Source organism: Vitis vinifera, chromosome 7, assembly GCF_030704535.1.
Source record: "Vitis vinifera cultivar Pinot Noir 40024 chromosome 7, ASM3070453v1".
Classification (NCBI taxonomy): domain Eukaryota; kingdom Viridiplantae; phylum Streptophyta; class Magnoliopsida; order Vitales; family Vitaceae; genus Vitis; species Vitis vinifera.
In genome coordinates, this window is record NC_081811.1 from 31,243,339 (window position 1) to 31,267,223 (window position 23,885).

Sequence of the window (23,885 nt, forward strand, 5' to 3'; positions counted from 1 at the left end):
TTATTGCACTCTGCTCTTACAAAATAGTTTTCTTTTTTTCTTCAAATAAGATATAAAATGTTTTCAAATATATATATTTTCCTATAGTTTTCATTTAATAAATGTTTTAAAATAACAATTATGTAAATATGAAAAAAGATATATAAAAAATTGGTTTAAAAAAGTATTTAAAAATATAAAAATAGGTTAAGAATATTTATACCGTTGTGAACTCTTAAATTATGCTTATATGAGATAGTCTCTTTATAAGTATTTCCTTCTTTTTTTTTTAACCAAATAATGATAATTTGTAGATTTGTAAACTAAATTCATATTTACAAATTTTAAAATATTTATAAGTTTACACACTCTCAAATTATACTTATGGAGATATCCTTTCCCGAGAATAATTTCAAAGTAAACTTTAATATCACACTTTGAATCTTCTTCTATCGGAGGATAATGTATGGGGGGGGGGGGGTGTTATTTTTTGAGAATCAAAGGGAAAGATATTGATTTATTTATTTTATATGAAATTATATTATAAGATATTCTCTCTCTCACTATATATATATATATATATATATATATATACTCCAAGATTCTGTTTCTATTTCTATTTCTAATCCTACTACAAAACAAATATATGTTTCTAAATACTTTAAAAACCACATTTACTTCCATCTGCTTCTCTAGTTGAGATCAATGGTGGAAGAAGAGAAGAGGAGGTTGGCGATCATCAGAAGGAGTAAGTTCATCCTCCAGTGCCCTAGATTGTTATCTAGGTTGAATCCTCCCTTGTCTTCGTCTTCGTCTTCATCAGTCAAGATAATGACGGTAACAAAGCGGGCCAAACAGGGTAGTAATAGTAATTGGCAGGCCGCGTGCAGAAGGCGCCACTTCCTGAAAGGTGCGGTGAAGAGCCTGCGTGGAGGTGATGGGGTTGCTTGGACTCGGAAACACAATCTTGGTAAAGGCAGTTTTGGTTTTGTTTCTTTTGCGACATCCAGAGCCCCCATCATTGTGTGTCATGATGATGATGATGGTGGTGGTGGTGGTGGTGGGTCTGACTCCGTTTTGACTAATTTCGCGGTGAAGTCTGCTGAAGTCTCCATGTCGTCTTCCCTTAGGAGAGAGACCAAGATCTTGTGGGACCTGAAACTAAGTCCTCATGTAGTTCAATCTCATGGAGACGAGATGACCCAGTCAAGGTTTGATAACAGAACCTACTACAATATCTTGATGGAGTTTTGTGAAGGTGGTAGCTTGGCCAAATGGATTAAGAAGTTGGGTAATCCTGGATTGAGTGAATACCATGTTAGGTTATTTGCTAGAGACATGGTTTTGGGACTTGTCCATGTTCATAGCCGGGGTTATGTGCACTGCGATATCAAGCCTTCCAACATTCTGCTTGCAAGAGATGGTGATGGTTATACTGCAAAGATTGCAGATTTTGGACTGGCAAAGAGGGTGGCTGCCCATCCTAATGGAGAAGAAGATGATGATGAGTTGGGGGCCGTGAGAGGAACTTACCGGTACATGGCACCAGAAACTGTGAGCCATAGGGTACAGGATCAGTATGCTGATATTTGGGCACTTGGGTGCACTGTTCTTGAGATGATGACTGGGAAGCCGCTGTGGGATTCGCAGGCGGACTTGAGTCATGATTCGCAAATTAAAGATATTCTCCAGCGGATTGGAAACAGCCCTGAATGGCCCGAATTGCCAAGTGACATATCAAGGGATGGGAAAGATTTCTTGGAGAGGTGTTTGGTGAGGAGTCTTAGGAGTAGATGGTCTGCTGAGATGCTAATTCATCATCCTTTTTTATCATTGGATCTCACTGCAAGAAGTTGATTACTATTTAGAGTGGTTGATCGATTGTCTTCTTGTTTTAGTTGTTGATACATTGACAGATGAAAGTTAGCTGTAATTCAGTAAATGATTATATAGGTGTTTAACTTAGTGGGATTGTAGGATCATATGAAAACAGAGTGACACCTCCTGTTAGGGAATCATGGATACATCAATCTACAGATTTTGTAGTGGAAGAACCATTGATGGAGGAATGGCCGTGCTATATAATGTAATCTTCTACTCTTCAAATCTTGGTTTAAAGAAAAAGAACGTCAGACTAATGGAAGATCAAATACATGTAGAAGAAATTAAACCAATTAATAGACATTCATACAAATCCAACAAACATATTTTGGTGAATGCCAAATCTATATACACTCATGTCTGTCATAAAAATTGAAGTCAAATGTTTATGTTTTTTTTCTTTCACAAGTATTCCTAATGGTTTCATGATCAGCAATGTTCTAGGCTTGGGAGAGAATCCCCAACAAGGCCATTCTTAGAGAAATTAGATGCCTGTAAAGGTTATTTACTTTCTCATCTAAGGCCCTAATTCCTTGCTCCAATGCCTCACATCTTCTCTTCAATTCCTCAACAATGAGCCCCAACTCATTGTGCTTCTGGTTCTTGATTTGAATCCTCAGCTCCTGAGCTGCCATCACGGTCTCCCTCAGCTCAGTTAGCATCACAAACCCTCCAGATTTTCGGTTTTTCTTTATTTCCTCCTCTAATCCCTTGTGCAGTTCATGCAATGAACTGGACCAGGATGCTGTTGGCCTGGACTGAATTGTTGGGAAGGCGCGCTTTGATTTAAATGACAATACCATTCCAAGAATCTGGCACACCATTGAGGCTATGGCACTAGAACCACTCAAGATCTCACTCAATTCTGCTGGAGTTTTAGTGCCATGAGCGAGCTTCTGGCTTAATTTTCTCGAGATCAAACTATATTTCATGTTCATTTCCATAGCCTCACATGACTCCAACGCTTGTGATGCCCGTGCTAGAGCTGCTGTGCTGGGCGGGAACCTCCCATGGAGGGAGTGTAGCACTACTTGAAGTGACTCAACATATTTGTGAATCGCCTCCATTGTTGCAGACAAGTCCCCGCATGCATCTAGCAGTTCAGCACTGTCCTCAAGATACTCATCAATGGCGGTTCGGTCATCCCTATTCCCACGTCTCACATTTGCTAGACACTCGAGTGCTATCTTCTGGGCAGCGGCCGAGGCACCAAGGGCATCAACCAGAAAAGTAACACTGGTGCATCCAGACCCAGAGACCCCTTGTATCAGCAAGGTATCTAGCTCTGAAGTCACTAGGTGATCAAATCGGCTTCGGGTTGGTAACGGTGCTACGGCCGGAGAGGACAGGCGTGTGGCTGGAATCCGGGACGAGAGGGTTCTGAAGAGGGCAGATGGTTTCATGTTGGTTGGTATTTGCAAGTTGCTAGTGAAGGGGGTGCCTCTGCTGCTGTATATATACAAAAGGTGGTGATAAAGGAGGGCATATGGTATGCTTTTTGTGGGAGAAAGTAAAAAGATAGCAACAAAGGTATTAAAATATGGGAACAGATTTTTGGTGGTGGAGCGAGGGCTGTATCCCAGATTGGTTAAGAGAGGGCCAAGTTGTGAAGTTTAGTTTCCAAATAATTGGGTGATTGAGATTTTGGGTATTATTATTATAAGAGAAGGATGATTGATGAACGAGGATGGATGGAAATGAGCTGTAGTGGATGTCGTGGTCTACCAAGAGAACAACACGTATGGTCCATTTCGATACTTAGAAGATATTGTTGTCCAATTATTGGTAGCACAACACCCATCCGGCTGTGAGAGACTGAGTTAGCACTCAACACCCATCTCTTTTTTATTTTTTTATAACTGCTTCATCCCTCTATTTTATGTGGGTAGAACCGTAGAATATACGATTCATTGCTTTACATAGGTGGAATACATATGGGATATTAAAAATGAAATGAAGGAGATAGATAGGGATATGGGAAAGTAGACTTGGAGTCGGCATAAGAAGAATAATATTTAAGAGAATGAGAGAGAAAGCCTTGGGAAGTGAGGAGACAAGGGGTTAGGGACAAATTAGGACAGTGGGACAATCTGTGTGGGGGGGAGAGGGAGGAGTTCCACATGCCATGGGAGAGTATGCCACCATGCCACCATGCAGCATTCGCATTTAATCAATTAAGACACCACCTTTTTGCCCATGTTGTCTCTTTGTTTGCCGCGTTACTCTTTTCATTTTCATTTTAAAGACCTTTCTTCAAACACTTGGGGCCTAAAATTAAATTGTTAGAGATTAAGGTAGATTTCTCATAATGAAAGCAAAGGGTATAAACATTGCTTGAAACAATTAACACGAGTAAGGGTTATATGGTTAATTAATGTCAAATTGAATTTTAGTAATTCTGCTTTGGGTTGCCTTTATTAAAGACGAAGCACCCAACTAGCTGATTCAATGAACAGGGCCCTGCGAGATTTGAGCTTAAATTAAATGCAAGTGTTGCTCAAAAAGAGTATAATGAGAGAGACAGAGAGAGAGATAGAGATCCAAGGTCCAAAGTAAATAGAATATAGAAAGATGAAACAGATGGAATCATAATCTTGGGGTCTAGATTTGGTGTTGTGAAGGAGACATACAATGGTCAGTCGTACACAAAATGTACATCCTTCATGCATGTAGGCAGGTACATTCAGGTTTTCTTTTCATTTTCAGGATCACAACACCTTTAGAATATTCGATTCTGTTCACTCTAGTTTGAGATTTTTGGTGGTGCTTCTCTTTTTTACTTTGTAGTGACAAGAGAGAGTAGTGCGAGTGCCACCTTTCTCCAAAACAAATCATTTGTCAGAATCCATTCACAGCATCCAAGTTTTTGAATCTATTAAGGTTTTTTTACAGGCTAAAAGCTTCGGCAGTGGCTTTACATCTATTCCAATATCATATTTTAATTGTAGAAGACTTTAAAACTCGTCTAGATAAATCACCCCTTGCGACATGAAATATTACCATAGATATAGAAACGAGAATAAAGATGAATCATAACACGATGCATAAGAGAAATCCTTTTTTTTTTTAAGGTAAATTTTTATTCCTTTGGGACTTTGAACCTAGAGGCTCCCACAAAACCCTTCCTAACCCTTGACCACCTGACCACTTGTGCCAGGTCTCAAGGACAAGACAAGCGCATTTCTATTTGCAATCCAACACAATAATGAATGGTATATGGAATAATATTTCTCCATTCCATCGTTCCAAATGCACCCTAAAGTAACAGAAAGAGAACCCATATGACATTATAATACAAAGCATCCATGACCCATAAAACTTACTTAAGCATTAATCAAAGAGACAGCCACCAAATTACAAAGAAAAATAGCACAAATCAATTGAGATTCTCATTCTAATTGAATTGCCTACCAGTCAGTACCACTCATAAGCAACTCAAAATAACAAAATTCAACAAATGGCATTTGTATTCCCACCAAATCAGAGGGAATGGTGACCTCTTCTAGGGCTAAGGGGGTCGATTATGCTTGTTAGAATTTTTTTTTTTTTTTTTCTAAAAAGGAATATTTTCCCTATTCCCATTATCTTCCAATCTTTGTGGATGCTAACCCTGCCAACGGATTGAGCCCATGTAATTTCAGAATTAAAGGGAACAAAGATCCTTATAATTAGGTCTAACTTTATGGCCAATGTGATTAACCTAAAAATAGCATCCAGGAAATTTATTTGATCTGATCTAAACCAAACAAAGCATTTTACAATCAATTAGGCCTGTAACTCAAGCTTAAGGTCTGTTTGGGTCAAAACTTGACTTGAGCTGCTGAACAACTCTGAACAAGAGTTTTAATCCATATAGCATGGTTGTTATTCAAAACAAAGCACATTTCAAATGGTTCTACAATTTCCAAACTTCAGAGTGGTGAAGGATGAGAATGACAATGTCGTTATCTACAACAAACAGCAATGCAAACAGCATCAAGATTCCAAAGTTTTAAGAAGCCTAAATAGTCCAGCAGCTTCCCTAATCCTTGAGAACTCGATACAGAAGGCTTGAACTTCAATGAAAAGATCTTGAACTGCACCCAACCACAATCATAACATAAAGAATCAGCAAAAACTATTCTTGTAAATTGTATTCATCCTTGCATATACCATGCAATTCCAATCACTTGGTGCTCTAAGTTGTTATACTACAATGGAAGGATAACATGTTTAACACGGGTGCATACTAACATCTTTTGACAACACAGTTCAATCAAATAAATAGTAGTATAATTCTCTCTGATGAAATTCACTCCTTAAAAGAAAAAAAGAACTAAATAAGAAGGTTGTTTGCATATACTTCCAAGTTCCAATATTTATTAGAGGTTTTATATGGTACAAAGGTTTAGAGAGCACATGAATCAACGATACACAGCATGCATATAGATGTGTAGTTTGCATATAAGCATTTGCATGGGACCTAAAAAACAATTATCTAAATTTCTTATGAAAAACAACTTTGATATATCCAACTCAGTCACCAAACCTGTTCTCCTAAGTGCATGCTCAGAAAACCCATGCTCTGGAGATTTCAGTGAAACATAACAGAATGCAGACAGAAAATTTTCAAATCCATTTAAGAAATCTGAAATCCTTTGCAAAACAGTGTTTTTTTTTTCCTAAAATATATTTTCAGGCATCCAGATAATGTCCCCCAAAATTTACTTAATTTATGTTGGCTTACACATCTTAGGAGAAGGAGAAACAACCAGAATAATTTAACATCCATTTTAAGCCCCAAACTGTCATAATGCTCTTAGTATGCATTTCAATTCCTATATTTTAGGGACAAAGAACAACAATGAACCAAATCTTTTACTCTCTCACCATTTTTCAATTTCCATTTAAGGTTTCCAAACACCATCTGTTTCAACATAGTTGCCAGGGTACCTAACCAGCATTAATTTATTCCAAAACGACTTCCAAGACTTTGTACTGTGTCTCCATAAAGAGTTCCCCGTGCAGAATTGGATCAAGTTCAAAGAATTGTCCCATATAATTTTTCCATATTTCAAATTCTCATCTTCCATGTAAAATTCCCTTTTAGTTTCCATAATTGGTAATTCTAGCCCATTTTATAGGAGGTCACTTCTACTGACTGTTTTGATCATCTTGAGGTCCGTAATAGGAGGATCACATAAGATGTAGGTAGTCTGTCTTAAAGAATTGTGTCTGACAGACATTATTTTCATTGCCTAGATTTTCTATGGGAAAGGAGAGCTCCTCTTTCTTTCAGTTTGTAGAGAATTTAGTGCAGGTCTAAGCTTTAATCTTGTTATTCACTTTCTGGGGAGTTTCCTTGTAGATATCCTGTGTACTAGGTTTCACCCATTTATGAGGCTTTATTTATTTTTTTTCTTATAATAAAATAAAGGTTAAAAGAAATCCAATATTATGTTGATAATAAATGTATACCCTCTTCAATCTGATAATAATTTTATTTGCTGGTGTGTTGCAGTTTTTCTTCCATTGTTTTCCCAAACCATTCATCAGCTAAAATGTGCTTAGAATTTTTATTTTTTATCTTTTTAATAGCTTTTTTTTTTTTCCATTTTTTTTTTTTTTTTTCTTTTTGTTCCCATTAGGACTTGAACCTGGAACCTCCCATAAACCCATCCCAACCCTTTGCCACTTGAGCCAGGCCTCAAGGGCATGTGCTTAGAAATATAGAGACAATCTTGTACTCACTACAATGAAACTTAAAAACTGCAGGAGTTCTAATTGCAAGTGGAAGGCACACTCACCGTTAATAATTTTATTTCGAATTAGGCTCTGCAAGAATACACATACAAGTCTCACAAGTCTGTTCTGCATGTACCTATCCTGGAAAGATAAAGGAAGAAGAAGATTGAGATGTTTCTACCCTAACTGGGTTTGCTGATATGAACAAACCAGAAACATAACCACCCACTACAACAGGAAGAGAAGCAAAGCAAAGAACCATGGTAGTTTACAACCTCAAAATTTTCTGAATCTGCACTTGTCCAAAGGCACATATCACCAATATATGGATGTAAGAACAAACATTATATTCCAAAAACTTGAAACCGACAGTCTTTAAGATAATGGAAAAAATGCTTTTCCTATTTCATACAAAAGGAAAGCACCCCAGACACAACTTTCCCAAATTAAATACCATATAGTATCATAATATAGCTAAAACAACCCCCGTCATATTCTGTATCCCTTCAAGACTTAATTCTGCATTTACCCTATCATGTAAGGGACACTTGTATTGATAGTATAATTGAAAGGAATAAGAAAATGTGAAATGGAAAGGAAAAAAAACCCAGCATTTTGACACATGGAAAACAATAATCACCTTGACAAACTTGGGAGTGTTGGTTTGACTTTGAGAAGCTATTTTCCAATTTTTTTTGGAAGAGAATAAAGCAAAATGGCATGAAAACCTATTTGAAAGCTTGTTCCTAAAAACCGTTTTTCAAATCTCTAAAAACAGATAAATATATGGAAACATTGTGAAAAAAGATTCCATGATTCTTATTTCCCTTCTTTCTTGGTTTAATAAAAAAAAGTAATGATTCAGCTGAATTTCTGAGAATTTCAAAAGTAATGATTGCTTGATTTCCAAATTTCTGAGAATTTCAAAATGGGCTTCTAGAAATGGAAACCAAGATGGCCTAACTTCCTGATATTCATTCCTTCATACCAAAATCTAAAACTTACTCAAGCCCAGCGATAAATCCAGTCAGAATTTTGCTGAAATCCGTTTGTCAAGGAACAATATAAAATGCTATCAGAAAGCAAAGTGAAGAAAAGGACCTTGATGTTTTGACAAGATGATATACAATTAGTTATGTACATGTGTACAAATTCGGTGGGAAGTTCAACCGCTGTAGTAAGCCTGTTAACGACTTCCATTGAATGTAGGCTCATGTCCATACTGACAAGAACTCTGAAGTACCTAAATTGACAAAAAAGAAAGGAAAGCAAAAATACAGAAAAAAAAAAGAAAAAGATTAAAGTGCTGGGATGCTTATCATTTCAGTAATAAAGCAAGAAAGGTAAATCAACATGACAAAAACATACTCCTCAATTTCAGCTGAATTAATCAACTTAATGAGAACTTCAACCGCAATAAGGGGATTGTTTTCCACCAGATCCTGATAACAAGAGGTCTCTGAATATCAAGGTAGAACTAGCCATTTTAATATTAAGAAACAATTTACACATGCATAATCACATACCGGCAGCTTTCTTGGCGTCAGTCCGCAGTGATATACAAGCTTTGGATCATTTGCCAACTCAACAAACACTTGCTGGGGAGTAAGATAATATAAGCAGTACTAAAAAAGAACACATTCACGAGTTTCCTCGTGAAGGGAAAATGCTTTTAAACTATGTCTACTAAAAGCGAAAAGCTTCACAAGGAAAAGAAAAATTTATCAAAAGTATGTACACTCCTGAAATTGATGCCATGTGAATATGTAATATAAGACAATCATTTATAAAACACTCCATATAAAAGTAATTTCTTGATTTTAGATTACCAATGTGACTAATACAACATAAAAATGTGGCTTGTCTCTTAGATGGCCACTAAGCCATAAACCATGCTAATTGTCACACCTATGATGTTTTTCACCAACTTTTCCGAAATGTGCAATGCGTAGACCCTTCTAAGCCAGCCTACTCTAGGTTCCCACCAAAGTCCCCTCTAATAAATCCTTAAGATTTAAAGGTAATGCAAGCCAACACAAAGCTAATGTTAAAGGGGAAAACATAGAAAAACCCTAAACTTGTATTATTTCACTCTTATACAATTACAAGCAAACAACCTAGGGTTCGGCAGCACTCTCTCTCCCTGCACAAAGCCTAGTACTACATTTATATAAACACCCAAGGGAGGTTTCACCAGCAACCCTGCTAAGCTCATACATTTGCCCACAAATCTACCCACTCACAAGCATCGTGTGCCACTCAGCTGCCCATATGTTTAGGAGACTCAGCTCTTCATGTTCTCCACCCATGTATAGGTGGTGGCGCCTCTAACAATGCCACCTGTCTTCATAGTTGCCTTCAAGTCCTCCATCAGTGCTACTTGTTGGCTGATTAGTATTGCCTTCCTTTGGATCACGCCACTTGTTGCCTCCTACGCCCTCTCATGACACCTGTCTTAGCAAATCAGACAGATGCTTGGCTCATGCTACATGTTGAGAGCACTTCCTTTCAACAGCCCACTTTCATGCCCCCCTTCCTTCTGATGCCTTGCAACTCCGCTAGGCTAGGTGTCACACAAAGTTTTAACCCACTTGTCATAGCAGTTTCAATCAACTCATGACAATGTTAGGCTCTTGTCCCATGCACCAGCCCACTAACCCTCTTGTTGCATGTTGCAAGCATGTCTCTTAGCTCACGTTCTAATCCCCCAAGCTACATCTTTGATCAGCCACACATCTTGCACCAATCCTTATTTCAACCAGGTATTGAGGCCATGTGCACCAGCAATCCCTTATTTGGGCTTCCCGTAATGCCAAGGTGTCACCCTAACATGGCTCCAAATGTCGCATACACATTATGCCAACAAGTCATGGTCACTGAATCGAGCCCACCACCTAAGTTGTGCCAAAGCTTGCATTCACTATTGTGTCTACCATGGCTCATGTGATTGAGTCATCCTCATGTCACCAGGCACATCTCAGCCCTTGCCTTGAATCACTAAATTTAAGCTCCGCACCATGACTTGCTCTGCCATACCATGACATTGTGCTCATGGCTACTCCATGTAGTGACTCATGGCATGATGCCCACTGTGCCAACCTAAGTCAAGCCTTGCATCATGTGTCATGGTCCTCATATCATACACCACATTTCAAACCATGTCCCCACACTGATGCAACCCCATGTCTAGCCATTTCATGCCATGACATTCCACCCATAACACTCCAATCCATTGAACAAGGCATTGTGCCCTTGGGCTAGTCCATCCAAGACTTGACCCCATCTTCAGGGTCACATTGTCTTAGGATGCCAACCTAGCCATCCCCCGAGATTGACATCTTTTGACTACCATCCCCCTTCACCCTAAAGAGAATTCTAAGCCATTTTTACATTTCCTAGAGAAGACATTATATATGGTTGAACATGCATAACAGTCTTCTAAATAAATAAATAAAAATCATAACTAATTAAGGAGCAATCATTTTCACAAGCCATGACTTAGTAAATTCCTCCTTGAGCCTCCTCTTAAAATGAAAATTCCTAATCCATAAAAAATTCCAACTTCATTTTTTGGCTAAGTCAAGCCACTTATGTGAGGGATCACATGCCATGCTACTTTGCTATACCTCAACCATGTGTTGTGGTAGCATGCCCAGGCCTCTGAAACCAACTAATGTGTTTTTATTTTTTTTTATAGGTAAATAAAGAAAAATCTAATGTGTTAAACCTCCTCCATTTCCATCCTATATGAGTTAAGACATACCTTCCAACAAGCCTTAGGCCACATGGGTGCAAAGGTGCCACCAAATGTGCCTTTGCTCCATAGCCAAGCTGTGAAGGTGGTGACACTAGTCCATTTATTACTGGTAACTATAAAAATCTAAACAAAATGTTAAACAGAAAGGATCTTTAATAGATTTTCAAGCTATGAAACCTTCTTCCAATTCTTCTCCCACCACTGTGATTAGTAATTCAAATATTTCATAAAGACAAACATAATAAATACACTATGAAAAGAGTGTATGCACCTCTTGTTGTGTAGGTGCAAGTGGCCCCTTCAAAGCTTTGGCAATCAGATCCCTAACTGCAGCCCCCCTACTAGTGTCAGCACACATACCATAATCCCATTGAAGCTCATGATTGTTGTCAGGGTTAAGCCACACTAGCTGACAACAGTTTGAAAAGAATTAAGTGCAATAGATCAAGCAAATTCCACAAATTTTGATTGCTTATTAATCTTTAAAGCATGTCTTCTTGCCTCATCTTGTATCAGAAGCCTTGGTGGAAGTGGCCTGATCCACCTTGGACCAAATCCTTCCAGTGACAAATTTTGCAACAGCCCAGTTAGTGCCTCATCTCTATCTCCTGATCCAAGTTTTGGTTTGGCTCCAGGTTCCAAGTCAAACCTGAAATGTAACCCCATGACATTTACATGAAATAATCTGAGAGATGAAAACAAGTGGAGGACAAAATTGATAGCCAGATTTAATTTCTCCTAACTAAAAGCTTTCATGGTAAAAATGAAAATACTAAAAGCTTCAAACTATTGTTACTCCACAGGAATGAGACATACTCTGGTGAATTTATGTCACAACCACTGGGGACATCAGGGTCTGGTACCACATTTTTCACAGTGGCATTCCTGAGTAAGCAATTATATGGTTCTGGATGAACCCTATCACAATATTGCTGCTGCAACTGTTCTTGCTGTGGGAAAGCCTGACAATCAAGAAAAAAGAAATATATTATCTCTAAAGAGAACTAAAATACAGAAAATACTGCAAAACCAGATGTCTTCCCCACCTCAGTATACAGGATCATTCTCATGATTATGGTGTGATCTTATCCATCTAGAGCAGAATTGAAATATGTGCATAACTACATGCAGGTATATATGAATATGCACACACACACACACACACACACACACACACACATATATATATATATATATATATATATATTTAAAGCTCACCTGTGACGAAGGATCAAAACCTTTGACGAAGTCTGTAGCAGTTTGCTTTAGAACCTGCACCAGACAAACCACTTCAGAGATCCCTAATCAACGAGAGATGAGTCATCTTGAAGTAAAACAAGTGTCAAAATGCATTTTGACGTTCCCACAAAAGACAACCATGAAGTTACAACCACTTGATTCAACCAATCCATGTTTTCTCTAAGACTGTTGTGTCCATTTGGAAACCTAGATTAGCTAGTCCCTAAGCAAATGGGTTAACCAAGAGGGAAGCTTCTTCAGTGAAGCATGTTCACAACCCACTCATCTCTCGGTCACATGATCTAGTGCTTTTGTACAGTAATTTACATATTCACTGGAGCTTTATATTCACTTCTCTTGTTCAAGAAGGAGCTTCCATCCTTGTAACTATTAATTGTCATTTACATCAGTAAATTATACAATTGTCAAAATGCAGCAGAAAGTCAAAGGCTATAGATGATGATACATAATATGAAAATAACCATCCACATTAGCTAAACCAAAACTTGATATACACTGTAAATTGAGAAGCTGTATGAACACAAATTCATCCAAATGAAATTTTTAGACGAGGAAATCCCAGTTGTGAACATCATGGATGGTATATTAACAGATAAACAAGATTCTTCCAAGTGGAATTTTCAGAGGAAGAAAATCCCAACTGCTATAAATGCCAGTTTAACAGACCATAATCCAAAACTATATTCCATGAACACTTCAATCAATTAATCAAGGCAGCAGTTGATTGTGGTCAACTTGCATTTCATATGGATTACTGTTGCAGAGTTCGTGAATATTAGGAACTGCTTTTGCACAGAGTATCCAAATCAACAAGATCATTCAACATCAAGATTCCTTTTTTGTTTCTTTTTGATAGGTATTCAACATAAGATTCACACAATGTGCTAAAGAAAGAACGTAGAACCTCTTTACTATTGCTAGAGTTGGCAGAGGCTAACAACTGGAGAATAAATGCTCTTTCATATTTCTCGGCTTCTTCATTACATGCTGCCTGCAAAATCCGAAAATTAGGAAGTAGAAAAGAGCAAACACACACACAAAAATTGTCATTGCATCACCTTCATCAGAAGGTCAGCACCTCAGCAAAAAGGATTGTATTATTATTATTATCATTATTATTATTATTATTATTATTTTATAAGTATTATCATTATCATTATTATTATTATTATTATTATTATTATTACTACTACTACTACTACTACTACTTTGATAGGCAAAAAGTGAAAAAATATTAGAAATGCCTAAGTAAAAGCACATCAACATACACATAGTGTATTAAAAGAATTTTATTTTATTTTATTTGTTTTTATAGGTAAAGAAAAGTCGAATATAAAGAGAAGAGGGGACATCAAGAACAGTGCCCTCAGAGTATACAGAAAGTATACAAAAGAAGCAAAAGGGCTCAAACTAGAGGGGGAGGGACGGAAACAAAAAACATCACCTGCCCTTACTTAGAGCCTAACCAATCAATGAAGCTTAAAAGAGAAAAAGGGCTCAAATATAAAAACACCCTAGACCAAGACCATAGATTACATACAAAAGAATTTTTCAATTTTTGGAGCAAAAGCTCCTCATTGCCAAACATTAACAAATTTCTTTCCTTCCATACTGTCCAAAATATACATAAGGGGGCCGCTTGCCAAGCCTTTTTATGAGCTTTACCCACAAACAACCCATGCCACCTAAGAAGAGTTTCCTTCACTGAACAAAAAGAATCCAAGACACACCAAAGAGGGAGAAAAGAAGATTCCAAAGAACTCGAGTCTTTGCATAGTGAAGAAGAAGATGATCAACCATCTCTGTTTTAGAGAGGCAAAGAAAACACTTATTTGCCAAAAAGTGTCCCCTTCTTTGAAATTGGTCCAGAGTTAAGACTTTCCCCTAAAAAACTTCCCAAGCAAAGAAAGCCACCTTAGGAGGCGCGCTCGATCTCCAAACACTACCACTAGGGAACAAAGGAGAATTTCCAAGCTCCAAGATAGAATAAAGAGATTTGACCGAAAAGGTCCCACACCTTGAAGTTGTCCAAATCACTCTATCTTCCACATCCCTATGCACCCTAACAACTTGGATCTTTTGCCGAAAACGCTCCATCAACTCTAACTCCCAATCATTAAAGACCCCTGAGAAAAGAGGGGTCCATCCACCCCCATCACCTTCAGGGTTCCAAACATCCGCCAACCAAGCTTTCTTGGACGAAGAAAGGGTAAATAAGGAAGGGAAGGACTCACAAAGTGGTTCATCTCCACACCACTTGTCCATCTAGAATCTCACTCTCTGCCCATTACCCACTTGGTAGGCCAACCTGCCACTCAAATAATTCCACTCCTTCCTAATAGATTTCCACAATCCCACACCATATCTCTCACTCACCTCGCGAGAGCGCCACCCCCATCATCTTCACCATACTTTTGATTGATGACTTGCTTCCAAAGGGCCTCTCTTTCATTGGCACATACCGCCAATTCCACTTGCATAAGAGAGCTATATTCATCAAAGAGAATTGTAATAATTGAAGGTAACATCCCAAGAAAAATAAATAAATGTCAATAGGTTCAATGATGTAATAATCATAAACTTATGAAAAAGATTTATCTGTCTTTCATGTTCTAGAATGCAATGATGCTTGATTCTGATTCCCATTCTTCGTACAATCAAGCTTTGCAAAAAGGATATAAAGAATTGAAGAGAGAGGGAGAGAGAGAGGGAGGGAGAGTGAGAGTGAGAAAGAAGAGAGAAGAGTATCAAATAAAAGTAATTAGGTAAAATGAATAACAACTACGTACTTTCAAAGTGTCCTGAATACAAGATAATAAACCTCAATTATCATTCTCCGATATACATGTTAACGAAAAACTGTAAAACTCTCTATAAGAGAGATTCACAGCAAGAAAACCACAATTAACCTTCATTGTGCAAGCTATACTCACCTGCAACTAATCCCATAACTAGCTTTCTCCAAACCACATAAAATTTGATGAACAACAAGAATAGCACAAGATTGCAATAGACATTCCATTTTGGAATAAGTCAATAATACTGTACTTAGCTCACATTTATAAGAAAAGATATGAATGGGTTCATAGATGATTGCTGAGAGGAGTAAGCCTGAAGAAGAATAGTGAATGCAACCAAGCGCTGAGTAGATTTGAGCACACTTTTGTCCTGCAATATAATAATAATAACAATATAATAGGAGTATTATACCAGAATCTATTTGAAAAATAACAGCCTTTAGCAGCAAAAATTCATAATTCTAAATGAAACTTTCTAGGTGCTAATAGAAATATCAATGCATGATCTAGAGGCAAAATATTGTAAAAAAACCATATAAAGGACATGCATGTAGTCTATTGGGTTCCAAAAAACCTGCATTACTAATTACATAAAGAAAAAAATCAATATCATATGCAAAGGAGAGCCACCCACATTCCCAAAAAAATCCCTTATTTTTTTTAAATCTTGACCACTTGGGAAGCCAACTTGGGCCTATAGAATACACATTGCGTGGTGCCCCTCACCATAACCCCAAACCCAGCCAACCATGGTGAAGGTATTATTTGATTCAAGGTCTATTCTTGCATTACTTGAAGGTCTTGGTTTGGTAATAAAGTTGGTGCACCTCCAATATGACCACTGAGGGCCTACCCAACTTGGGAGTAGAGCTCAAAAGGTTCACCATGGGCTTGGCATGCCTTGGTGGCAGGTTCAGGTTCAGTCATACCACCAAAGCATGCAAAGGATAGGTTTGAGGTTGTTGGTTGATAGTTAAACTTGGAGTCTATTCGAGGCCAATATAGAGGATAACCACATTTAGGTCAAATCAAGAGGGAGAAAACCCACCAGTTTCCAAGGAACACATGCAAATATCCACTCATGTCCAGTACCAACCCATGTAGGGTCAAGGAAGAGTCAGCATGTCATATTCTAATCCCTTGTGTCAAATCCTGAAAGCTTTGGAACCTTCTTCTAGCTTTATTTGGCCTTACAATGGGTTCTTCCAAAGTCCATCAAATTGCTTCTCTTAGGCTAGAAAAAGACAAGAAAGCAGAAAAGGCAAAGGAGAATGTGAAACTTGGCCTCCCTTTGCTAGTTTTGATGTATATGGAAGGAGTGCAACAGCATAATTTTCAGGGAAGAGAAGCATCCAAATCAAGTGTAAAAAGACGGATTCTTGAGAACCTTTTTTAAATGGGCTAAGAGCCCTTTAGGGTCTGCCCTTTCCCTGATGGATTTCATGGATTGAGTCAAGTGTAGGTTACATAGGTTTTTTCACTTCTGTGTTCTTTTTTCTTTTCTCTTTTTTCTTTTTTTTTTTTAATTTATTTGCTTTTGGTGCCCTTTGTATATTCCTGGTGTCCTACAGTTGTGCTCCATTTATGCTACACACTATTAATCTAATTTCAAGCTTGCCTATCAAAAAAAGGAATGGCCTGGCCTTTCTGCCTGGTTTGGGCTTCCTGCCTCGGAAGGTCTCAAAACCCCTGCAATAACTGGCCCTGCATCTGCCAGCAAGTATATTCCTTCAGGCTCCTATATAAAAGGGCCAACAACACTCATTCTGTGTTTTTGGGAGCATGGATGGGTTCTAGGTTGTCATGGAGAAGGAGATAAGAGAACAGAGAACACAACAGCACTTGAACCCACCAACATAGAATTTTCCAATGGTTCCCAATCTGCCCAGTTAAGATCTACAACCCTTCAAGTCTAATGTCATACTTTCTACCCCTCTTGCCTCAAACCATGACATCTCCCATCCATTTGGCTAACCACCCCTCCTACAAGCTCATGGAAAACCCTGAAAAAAGCATAAAATTGCTGTATATGAATTACAGGGCATCCCCATCCCTACTACTAGAGTAATCCTTGATAATCAAGCAACCATATACAACAAATACATAAGTTAATCAGTTTATCTAAATTTACCACACGAAAAATTGCACATTTTGGAAGACGGAAGTTAAAAATATATGGTTTAAGATAGAAGGATGGACAATTATGTAAAACCAGTTTTAATATCTTGGCAAATGCCAATGAGCATTGCTACTGCCAATGGATTAGAAATATCACACAGAAGCACTGGCCCAGAGAAATGATGGCCTAGATGTCACCCACATCTATCAAAATAAAAAATAAAAATGGCCTAGATGTCACCTACAAAGCACTTGACTCCATATGAGTTAGCATTTAGTAAAAAAGGGCAAACATGTCCTGAAAAACAAACTTAGGCGCAATGCACGATTACATTAAACATAAATAAACTTATCAAGAGCAGAAGTCTAGACGTGCTTAAAGATCACGGGCATTTTCCAGCAAGACTCAAGTTTCAATCCAAGTCCTTCAATGACTGATTGGACCTCATTCCCAAAGCCTTAAATTGTGGGAAAAAAATCCGAAACCAAGCTAGATCAACACACATTTCAGATTAACATTGAAAACATCTTACACTAAAAGAACTCTGCTTGGTAGTTAAGGAAATGCAGGAAAATAAGAGACAAACGTGCAGAGAGTTCTAGGCGTTGGACCAAGAATTGCAAACTCTATAAAAATTTGCTGATTACAAAGTCAAATCTTATAAAATCAAATTATAATTAGGGTTTAGGATTTAGTTCCACGCAAACCCTAACCCTAACACTAACCCTCATCCTAACCTTGGTGAATTTTAAAATTCAAAGAGAAAGGGGTAGAGAGAGATGAGAAGTGTTAGGGTTTGGTTAGAGCTTACCTCCAAGAGCATGAGGAGGGAGGTGCAGAGTCTAAAATGGCGGATTCGAGGGAACTTAGAGTTAAAATCAGTCATGATTTCATCTAACGCCTGGTTTTCTGCATTCAGCAATGAGAATAGCACACTTGATTCTTCCACCTTGATCATGGTTTCTTCGCTCCACACCACACACCACTTGCCAAAGGAGTTGTTTGTTTCTCGAGAAAGGAAAGAAGTGTTTCTATCACAGAGTTGGCAATAGAGTTGGGCCAGGCCCAGGCTACTTTGGAATATTGTAGCCCAGGTGAAGCCTCGCCTTGGGCCAGTCCAATAGGTCAGCTTGAAATAATGATGAAGATGATAATAATAAAAAGAGGAAATTTGGAAATAAAAATAAATTAATTAATTTTTTTTTAAATGAAAGGAAAAGAGGAAATTATTTAATTTTCAAGTTAAAATAAAAAATGGGAGGAAATTATTTTATGCTATATTTGGTTCCCATAAAAATTTGAAGGAAAATGTTAGGCAAAGAAAATAAAGAAGAAAAGTAAAAAGAAAAAATAAAAATAAATAAAAAATAAATTTAAAATCAATAAATTATTTTTATATGTTAATTCAAATTCATTTACCTTATTTTAATTATTCAATATAAATATTAAATAATTTAAAAATATATAAGTTTCTAACTAATTTTAATTATATATATATATATATATTTTTTTTTGTATTTTCCCTCATTCAAAGGCATGATAGTTAAGTATAAAATGCTCCTACACAGTAGAAAAACAAGAGAAAGAGAGAGCTGTCATATTGTAATACTCTTACGAGGGTCGGGTTCTCTAACTTAAAGAAAATTATATACATGTTAAGACATGTAGAAAATTTAGTAATCATGTAATTATTGAGTAACACAAGTTAGAAAGTTTTTCGTATCTAGTTGGTTGTCTGATTTATGTTGCTTTTATTGTGGCTTTCGATTTAAGGTTGGCTAAGGTTTTGTCTTAGCATCACACCTTTAAAATAAAAAATAAAAAATTATTGTATTCGTTTTGTTGGGAATGACAAGTCGTATCAGAGCACTGCAAGAGAAATTGCTAGGGATAATGCAATAGAAGCCTTTGGAGAAAGGATTTCTAAATTTGGAATGAGGATGATATCATGAGCACATGGGTAGAGCACACTGTAGGGGAAAGGAATTTGTCGGAGACTCGTGACAAATTCATGAAGGACAAGGTTATTGGTTTGAAGGGAAACGTGAAAGTGACTTGAAAATTTATAAAATTTAAGATATCATTGTTTAATTATATATTATCTATACAAATAAAATTATGTCAATCTATCATGATGTATTATTATATTATATCTATAAATTAATTTATTAATTGAGGACAAAATTCCACCACTTATTTATTATAGAAACATGTTATGTCTTTGGGATAGATAACCCAATCATGGTTATAAGTCTTATCATTTGGTTTTTGTTTCTCATTTTTATTTAAAAAACAATTTTAATAATTAAATCCATTACAATTTACAACATGTGATACGTCTTATCCATAGGTTTTTGTTTTTTTATATTTATTTAAAAATCAATTTTCAAAAATAAAATTGTTATTGAATATAAGTCTTGCATGTGAAAGTATATGGTAGAAAAAGTACATATTTATCTTATATTTTTTAAAATTATTTTAAAAATTTTAAATTTGAGATTATAATTTTTTTAAAATATTTTTCAAAACCCATTTTTTTTATTTTTTATTTTTGAAAATATGAAATAGATCGAGACGGTGCATTTAATTCGTTGGCCAATCCCACCAACTTGAGAGGTTGTGGCGATCCACATTGGGTCCTTGGATCTAGATATTTCGCTCTCAATCCCATCTTTTCTGACTTTTCTCGCCGTCCAAAGAAAAGAACAAACAAAATGACTCAATCCTCACCTGTTCTTCCATGGAAAACCAAGATCGCCCTTTCCGCGATTTCTGCCGTTACCGACTTTTCCCTCCGTGATGACGGCACTATCAACCGCCGTCTCCTCAGCTTCCTCGACTTCCGCGCTCCGCCCAACTCTACCCCCGTTCACGGAGTTAAGACCTCCGACGTGACTGTCGATCCCTCACGAAACCTCTGGTTTCGCCTCTTCGAGCCTACGGAGGTTCCTGGCCGAGGTGAGAAGCTTCCGGTGATTGTGTTCTTCCACGGCGGCGGCTTCGCCTACCTGAGCGCCTATTCCAAGGCCTACGACGCCGTGTGCCGCCGATTCGCCCGGAAAATCCCTGCCATCGTGGCCTCCGTCAATTACCGGCTCTCGCCGGAGCACCGGTGCCCTGCACAGTACGACGACGGCTTCGATGTCCTCAAGTACCTGGATTCTCAACCCCCGGCCAACTCCGATCTGTCAATGTGCTTCCTCGTCGGGGACAGCGCGGGGGCGAACCTCGCGCACAACGTGACGGTGCGGGCGTGCGAAACAACGACGTTTCGGGAGGTGAAGGTGGTGGGACTGGTTCCCATTCAGCCCTTCTTTGGGGGAGAGGAGAGGACGGAGTCGGAGAGGAGGCTGGAAGGTTCGCCGCTGGTGTCAATGAGGCGTACGGACTGCATGTGGAAGATGTTTTTGCCGGAAGGAGCCAACAGAGACCACGAGGCGGCGAATGTGAGCGGGCCAAGAGGGAGGGAGTTGTCGGAGGTGGAGTTTCCGGCGACGATGGTATTCATTGGAGGATTCGATCCGTTGCAGGACTGGCAGAGGAGGTACTGCGAGTGGCTGAAGAGATCGGGGAAGGACGTGAGGGTGTTGGAGTATGGGAGTGCGATTCATGCGTTTTACGTGTTTCCGGAACTGCCGGAGGCGTCTCTCTTGTTTGCAGAGGTGAAGAATTTCGTTGAGAAACAGAAGAAAACGCGTAGGCAAAACCCATCCATGATCTAGGTATAATTTATGTATTATGAATACTAATATAATGTGTAGTTCTCGTATTACTGAAGAATAGTTTGCTCAGAAGTCTCATTTATCCCTATTTTTTGGAAAATAATTGAGGGAAAAACATAAGAGAAAATAAATAGGGAGGATGTGTTTGGTTGGTGGGAAAAATTGAAAAGGAATAAGAGGAAAAAAGAAATAAAGAGTTTGAGGTAGTGTAAATATATTTATTTTTTGAAAATTTTGAGAAAAAAAAATTTGAGAAACAAAAGTAGAGAGGAAAATAGAAGTAAAAATAGTTCAAACTCATTTAAACTTAGCATGAGTTATTTTTACTTTTTTTTTTTTTTTTTTTTTTTTATGTTTGAAAGAGTTTGAAACTAGATTATTTCTCAATAATGTTTTTGTTAAAGACACAATAAGAAGGAATAAAAATATTTAATTACAATATATATATATATGTGATATGTTTGAGGATCAATAATAAAACATAATTTACTTCTCAAAAAACATAAATAAATGAAACTACTTTTTGATGCCTAAGGTTCTGTCCATTTGAATGCGTGGGACAAAGTTTAGAGCTTGCCTCGCAAGTCGCAACCGCGTCTGTGTCCAAAACTATTTTAAAAAAACTTGATAATAAGTGAGAAATGTTTTAAGTAATAAAATTATGTTTGGACACTCAGCATTTGAAATGAAAGTTGCATCTTTGCAGCTGGAAGTTATAATATTTTCGATTTCATCTTATAACATTGGTAGAGGATTCATCGGCTCTGTCTTTAACCATTTCAAATATTTATAATATATATTTAAAAAAAAAAAAACAATGATAGCATTTTTATCAAAATGGGATAAAAAAAAATAAAGGTTTCCAATTACCCTTTTAATCAAATAATCTTATGACCATGTTTGGTTCCATAAAATTTCAGAAAAAATGTGAGAGAAAGAAAATAAAAAGAAAAAATAAAATGACTCACTTAATTTCTTTTATTATATAAATATTATATAAATTTTTAATTATATTTAATTTTCTTTAAAAAATTTTATAATAAAATTAAATATGAAAATATCAATTTTTTTTTTGCATTTTTTTTTTTCCTTGGTACTTTCCGAACCAAACATATCCTATAAGATTGTAGTTTAACCCACGTTGTGCCAAAATGCCATCCATCAATAGGAATTTGATTTGTGGTTATCTGATGGGTGGCAAATAGGAGGCAGGAGGAGCTACGTCTACTACTTACATGCAGGCTCCGGCTACTAAACTTTTTTTGAGAATGCCATCCTTAATGCCAAAGCTGTCAAAAGCAAGCAAAACACTTATCTCAAAGGATGGATGGCATGAATTTGACACTTTTTAAGTGTGAGGGCTATATAAGATTGCCCATGAGGAGTGTTTCCAGGGCCTTCCCTACGAATTATGGTGAATCCTATTCGAAACCATATACACACGCCGGACAAAATTTTGATTCATTCTAATCAATTTTAACAAATACACATGAAGCATTAGTTTGAAAATTAAGTTATGGTTAAATACTCTGCAGCTAAACCTTTTAAAAAGTCGGAAAAGCTAAAAGGAACTATTTAAAACGAGCCAGGGGCGCTGTGCCCTGCTCTTCTTCCCATGGGAAACATAGGCGAGAAAATCCCCCGGTCTCGGGGAATTGGCAAAAAGTGATTAAATACATTTTCCTGTACATAATACACGAGTCTAAATTTCCAACGCGCAATGGAATCCAAATGAATAATATACATCCTTCCATGATAGAATTGGTTAATTGATTTTGGATTATCCAAGTTTGTTCTCCCCAAATTCTTATACCCATTTAAAGAGAAATATATATGTAAAACAGAATTACCAGAGCAGAGCACCCACGGCTCTTATAAGAATTGAACAATAAACATCTTTTGGCTTTCTCTCCTGCTTGCCCCTGTGCACCCCACTCAGATGCCAAGAATAAAGCACAAGTGAAGGACAATCCCATTCAAGGCTATGTTTGTCTATCAAAAAAAATTTGAGGAAAATGTCAAAAAGAGAGAAATAGAAAAAAAGAAAAAAAAAATTAATTAAATTATTTTTATGTGTAGCTTAAAACTCATTTTATTTGTTTCATCTTTTATACATAGAACTTAATTTTTTTTTTAAATGTATAAGTTTCTAACTAATTTTAATTATATTTTATTTTCTTTGTATTTTTCAAAGTGAAATCAAATATTGAGAAAATCATTTTCTTTTCTTTCCTTATATTTTCCTAGAACTAAATATAAGAAAATGCACGATCATCCCTTTCTATTTCACCAAAGGATTAACATCAAAATAGAACACTTGTAAAATGCAACAAGACTTCCACAAGCCACAATCGATCTCAAAGTGATAATTAACAGATATTACCTCAAGATAAAAACCAGTATTTTTAACCACTCTACTCTACTTGCATGTTGAATATTTAAAAGGAAAAGGAAAAAAAAATAAAAAATAAAAACCAACTTAAAGTTCAATGAATGCAAGGACGTTAAAAATTGAGATCTGGCATGCACCTGTCAACTAGAACCCCCAGAATAAATTCTACCATACCTAAATTTAATATTTCATAATCTAAGCGTAATTTAATATACACCACAATTGTCCCATATCCAAATTAAACAATTTAAAT

At 37.0% G+C, this 23,885-nt stretch overlaps 3 protein-coding genes across 3 annotated transcripts; 2 read left to right on the forward strand and 1 right to left on the reverse strand.

The window, feature by feature from the left end:
• Positions 1–695: 695 nt before the first annotated feature.
• LOC100247767 (mitogen-activated protein kinase kinase kinase 20) lies at positions 696–1,985 on the forward strand. The gene has a single exon (XM_002267413.3). The coding sequence runs from the start codon at positions 811–813 to the stop codon at positions 1,834–1,836; it is 1,026 nt and encodes a 341-aa protein (XP_002267449.2). The 5' UTR covers positions 696–810; the 3' UTR covers positions 1,837–1,985.
• A 3,570-nt stretch (positions 1,986–5,555) lies between these two features.
• LOC100266477 (uncharacterized) lies at positions 5,556–18,613 on the reverse strand. The gene is made up of 12 exons (XM_002269815.5): positions 18,330–18,613; positions 15,659–15,769; positions 13,506–13,592; positions 12,560–12,613; positions 12,158–12,303; positions 11,843–11,990; positions 11,613–11,750; positions 9,111–9,182; positions 8,953–9,026; positions 8,686–8,827; positions 7,647–7,725; positions 5,556–5,936 (listed from the first exon to the last, which is right to left on the reverse strand). Exons 1-12 carry the CDS (start codon positions 18,474–18,476, stop codon positions 5,836–5,838), a joined length of 1,299 nt encoding a protein of 432 aa, XP_002269851.1. The 5' UTR covers positions 18,477–18,613; the 3' UTR covers positions 5,556–5,835.
• A 415-nt stretch (positions 18,614–19,028) lies between these two features.
• Positions 19,029–21,312, forward strand: LOC100244363 (probable carboxylesterase 18). The gene has a single exon (XM_002270174.5). The coding sequence runs from the start codon at positions 20,233–20,235 to the stop codon at positions 21,238–21,240; it is 1,008 nt and encodes a 335-aa protein (XP_002270210.1). The 5' UTR covers positions 19,029–20,232; the 3' UTR covers positions 21,241–21,312.
• The last annotated feature ends 2,573 nt before the right edge of the window (positions 21,313–23,885 follow it).

What these genes read in the sequence shown, in the direction of transcription:
- LOC100247767 (XM_002267413.3), top strand. Translation starts at nt 811, where the DNA reads ATGACGGTAACAAAGCGGGCCAAACAGGGTAGTAATAGTAATTGGCAG.
- LOC100266477 (XM_002269815.5), bottom strand. Translation starts at nt 18,476, where the DNA reads ATGATCAAGGTGGAAGAATCAAGTGTGCTATTCTCATTGCTGAATGCA. An exon ending in TCATATCTTTTCTTATAAAT is followed by an intron (nt 13,593 to 15,658) that starts GTGAGCTAAGTA and finishes CGGATTTTGCAG; the next exon opens with GCAGCATGTAATGAAGAAGC. An exon ending in CATCTTGTCAAAACATCAAG is followed by an intron (nt 7,726 to 8,685) that starts GTCCTTTTCTTC and finishes TTATCTTTCCAG; the next exon opens with GATAGGTACATGCAGAACAG.
- LOC100244363 (XM_002270174.5), top strand. Translation starts at nt 20,233, where the DNA reads ATGACTCAATCCTCACCTGTTCTTCCATGGAAAACCAAGATCGCCCTT.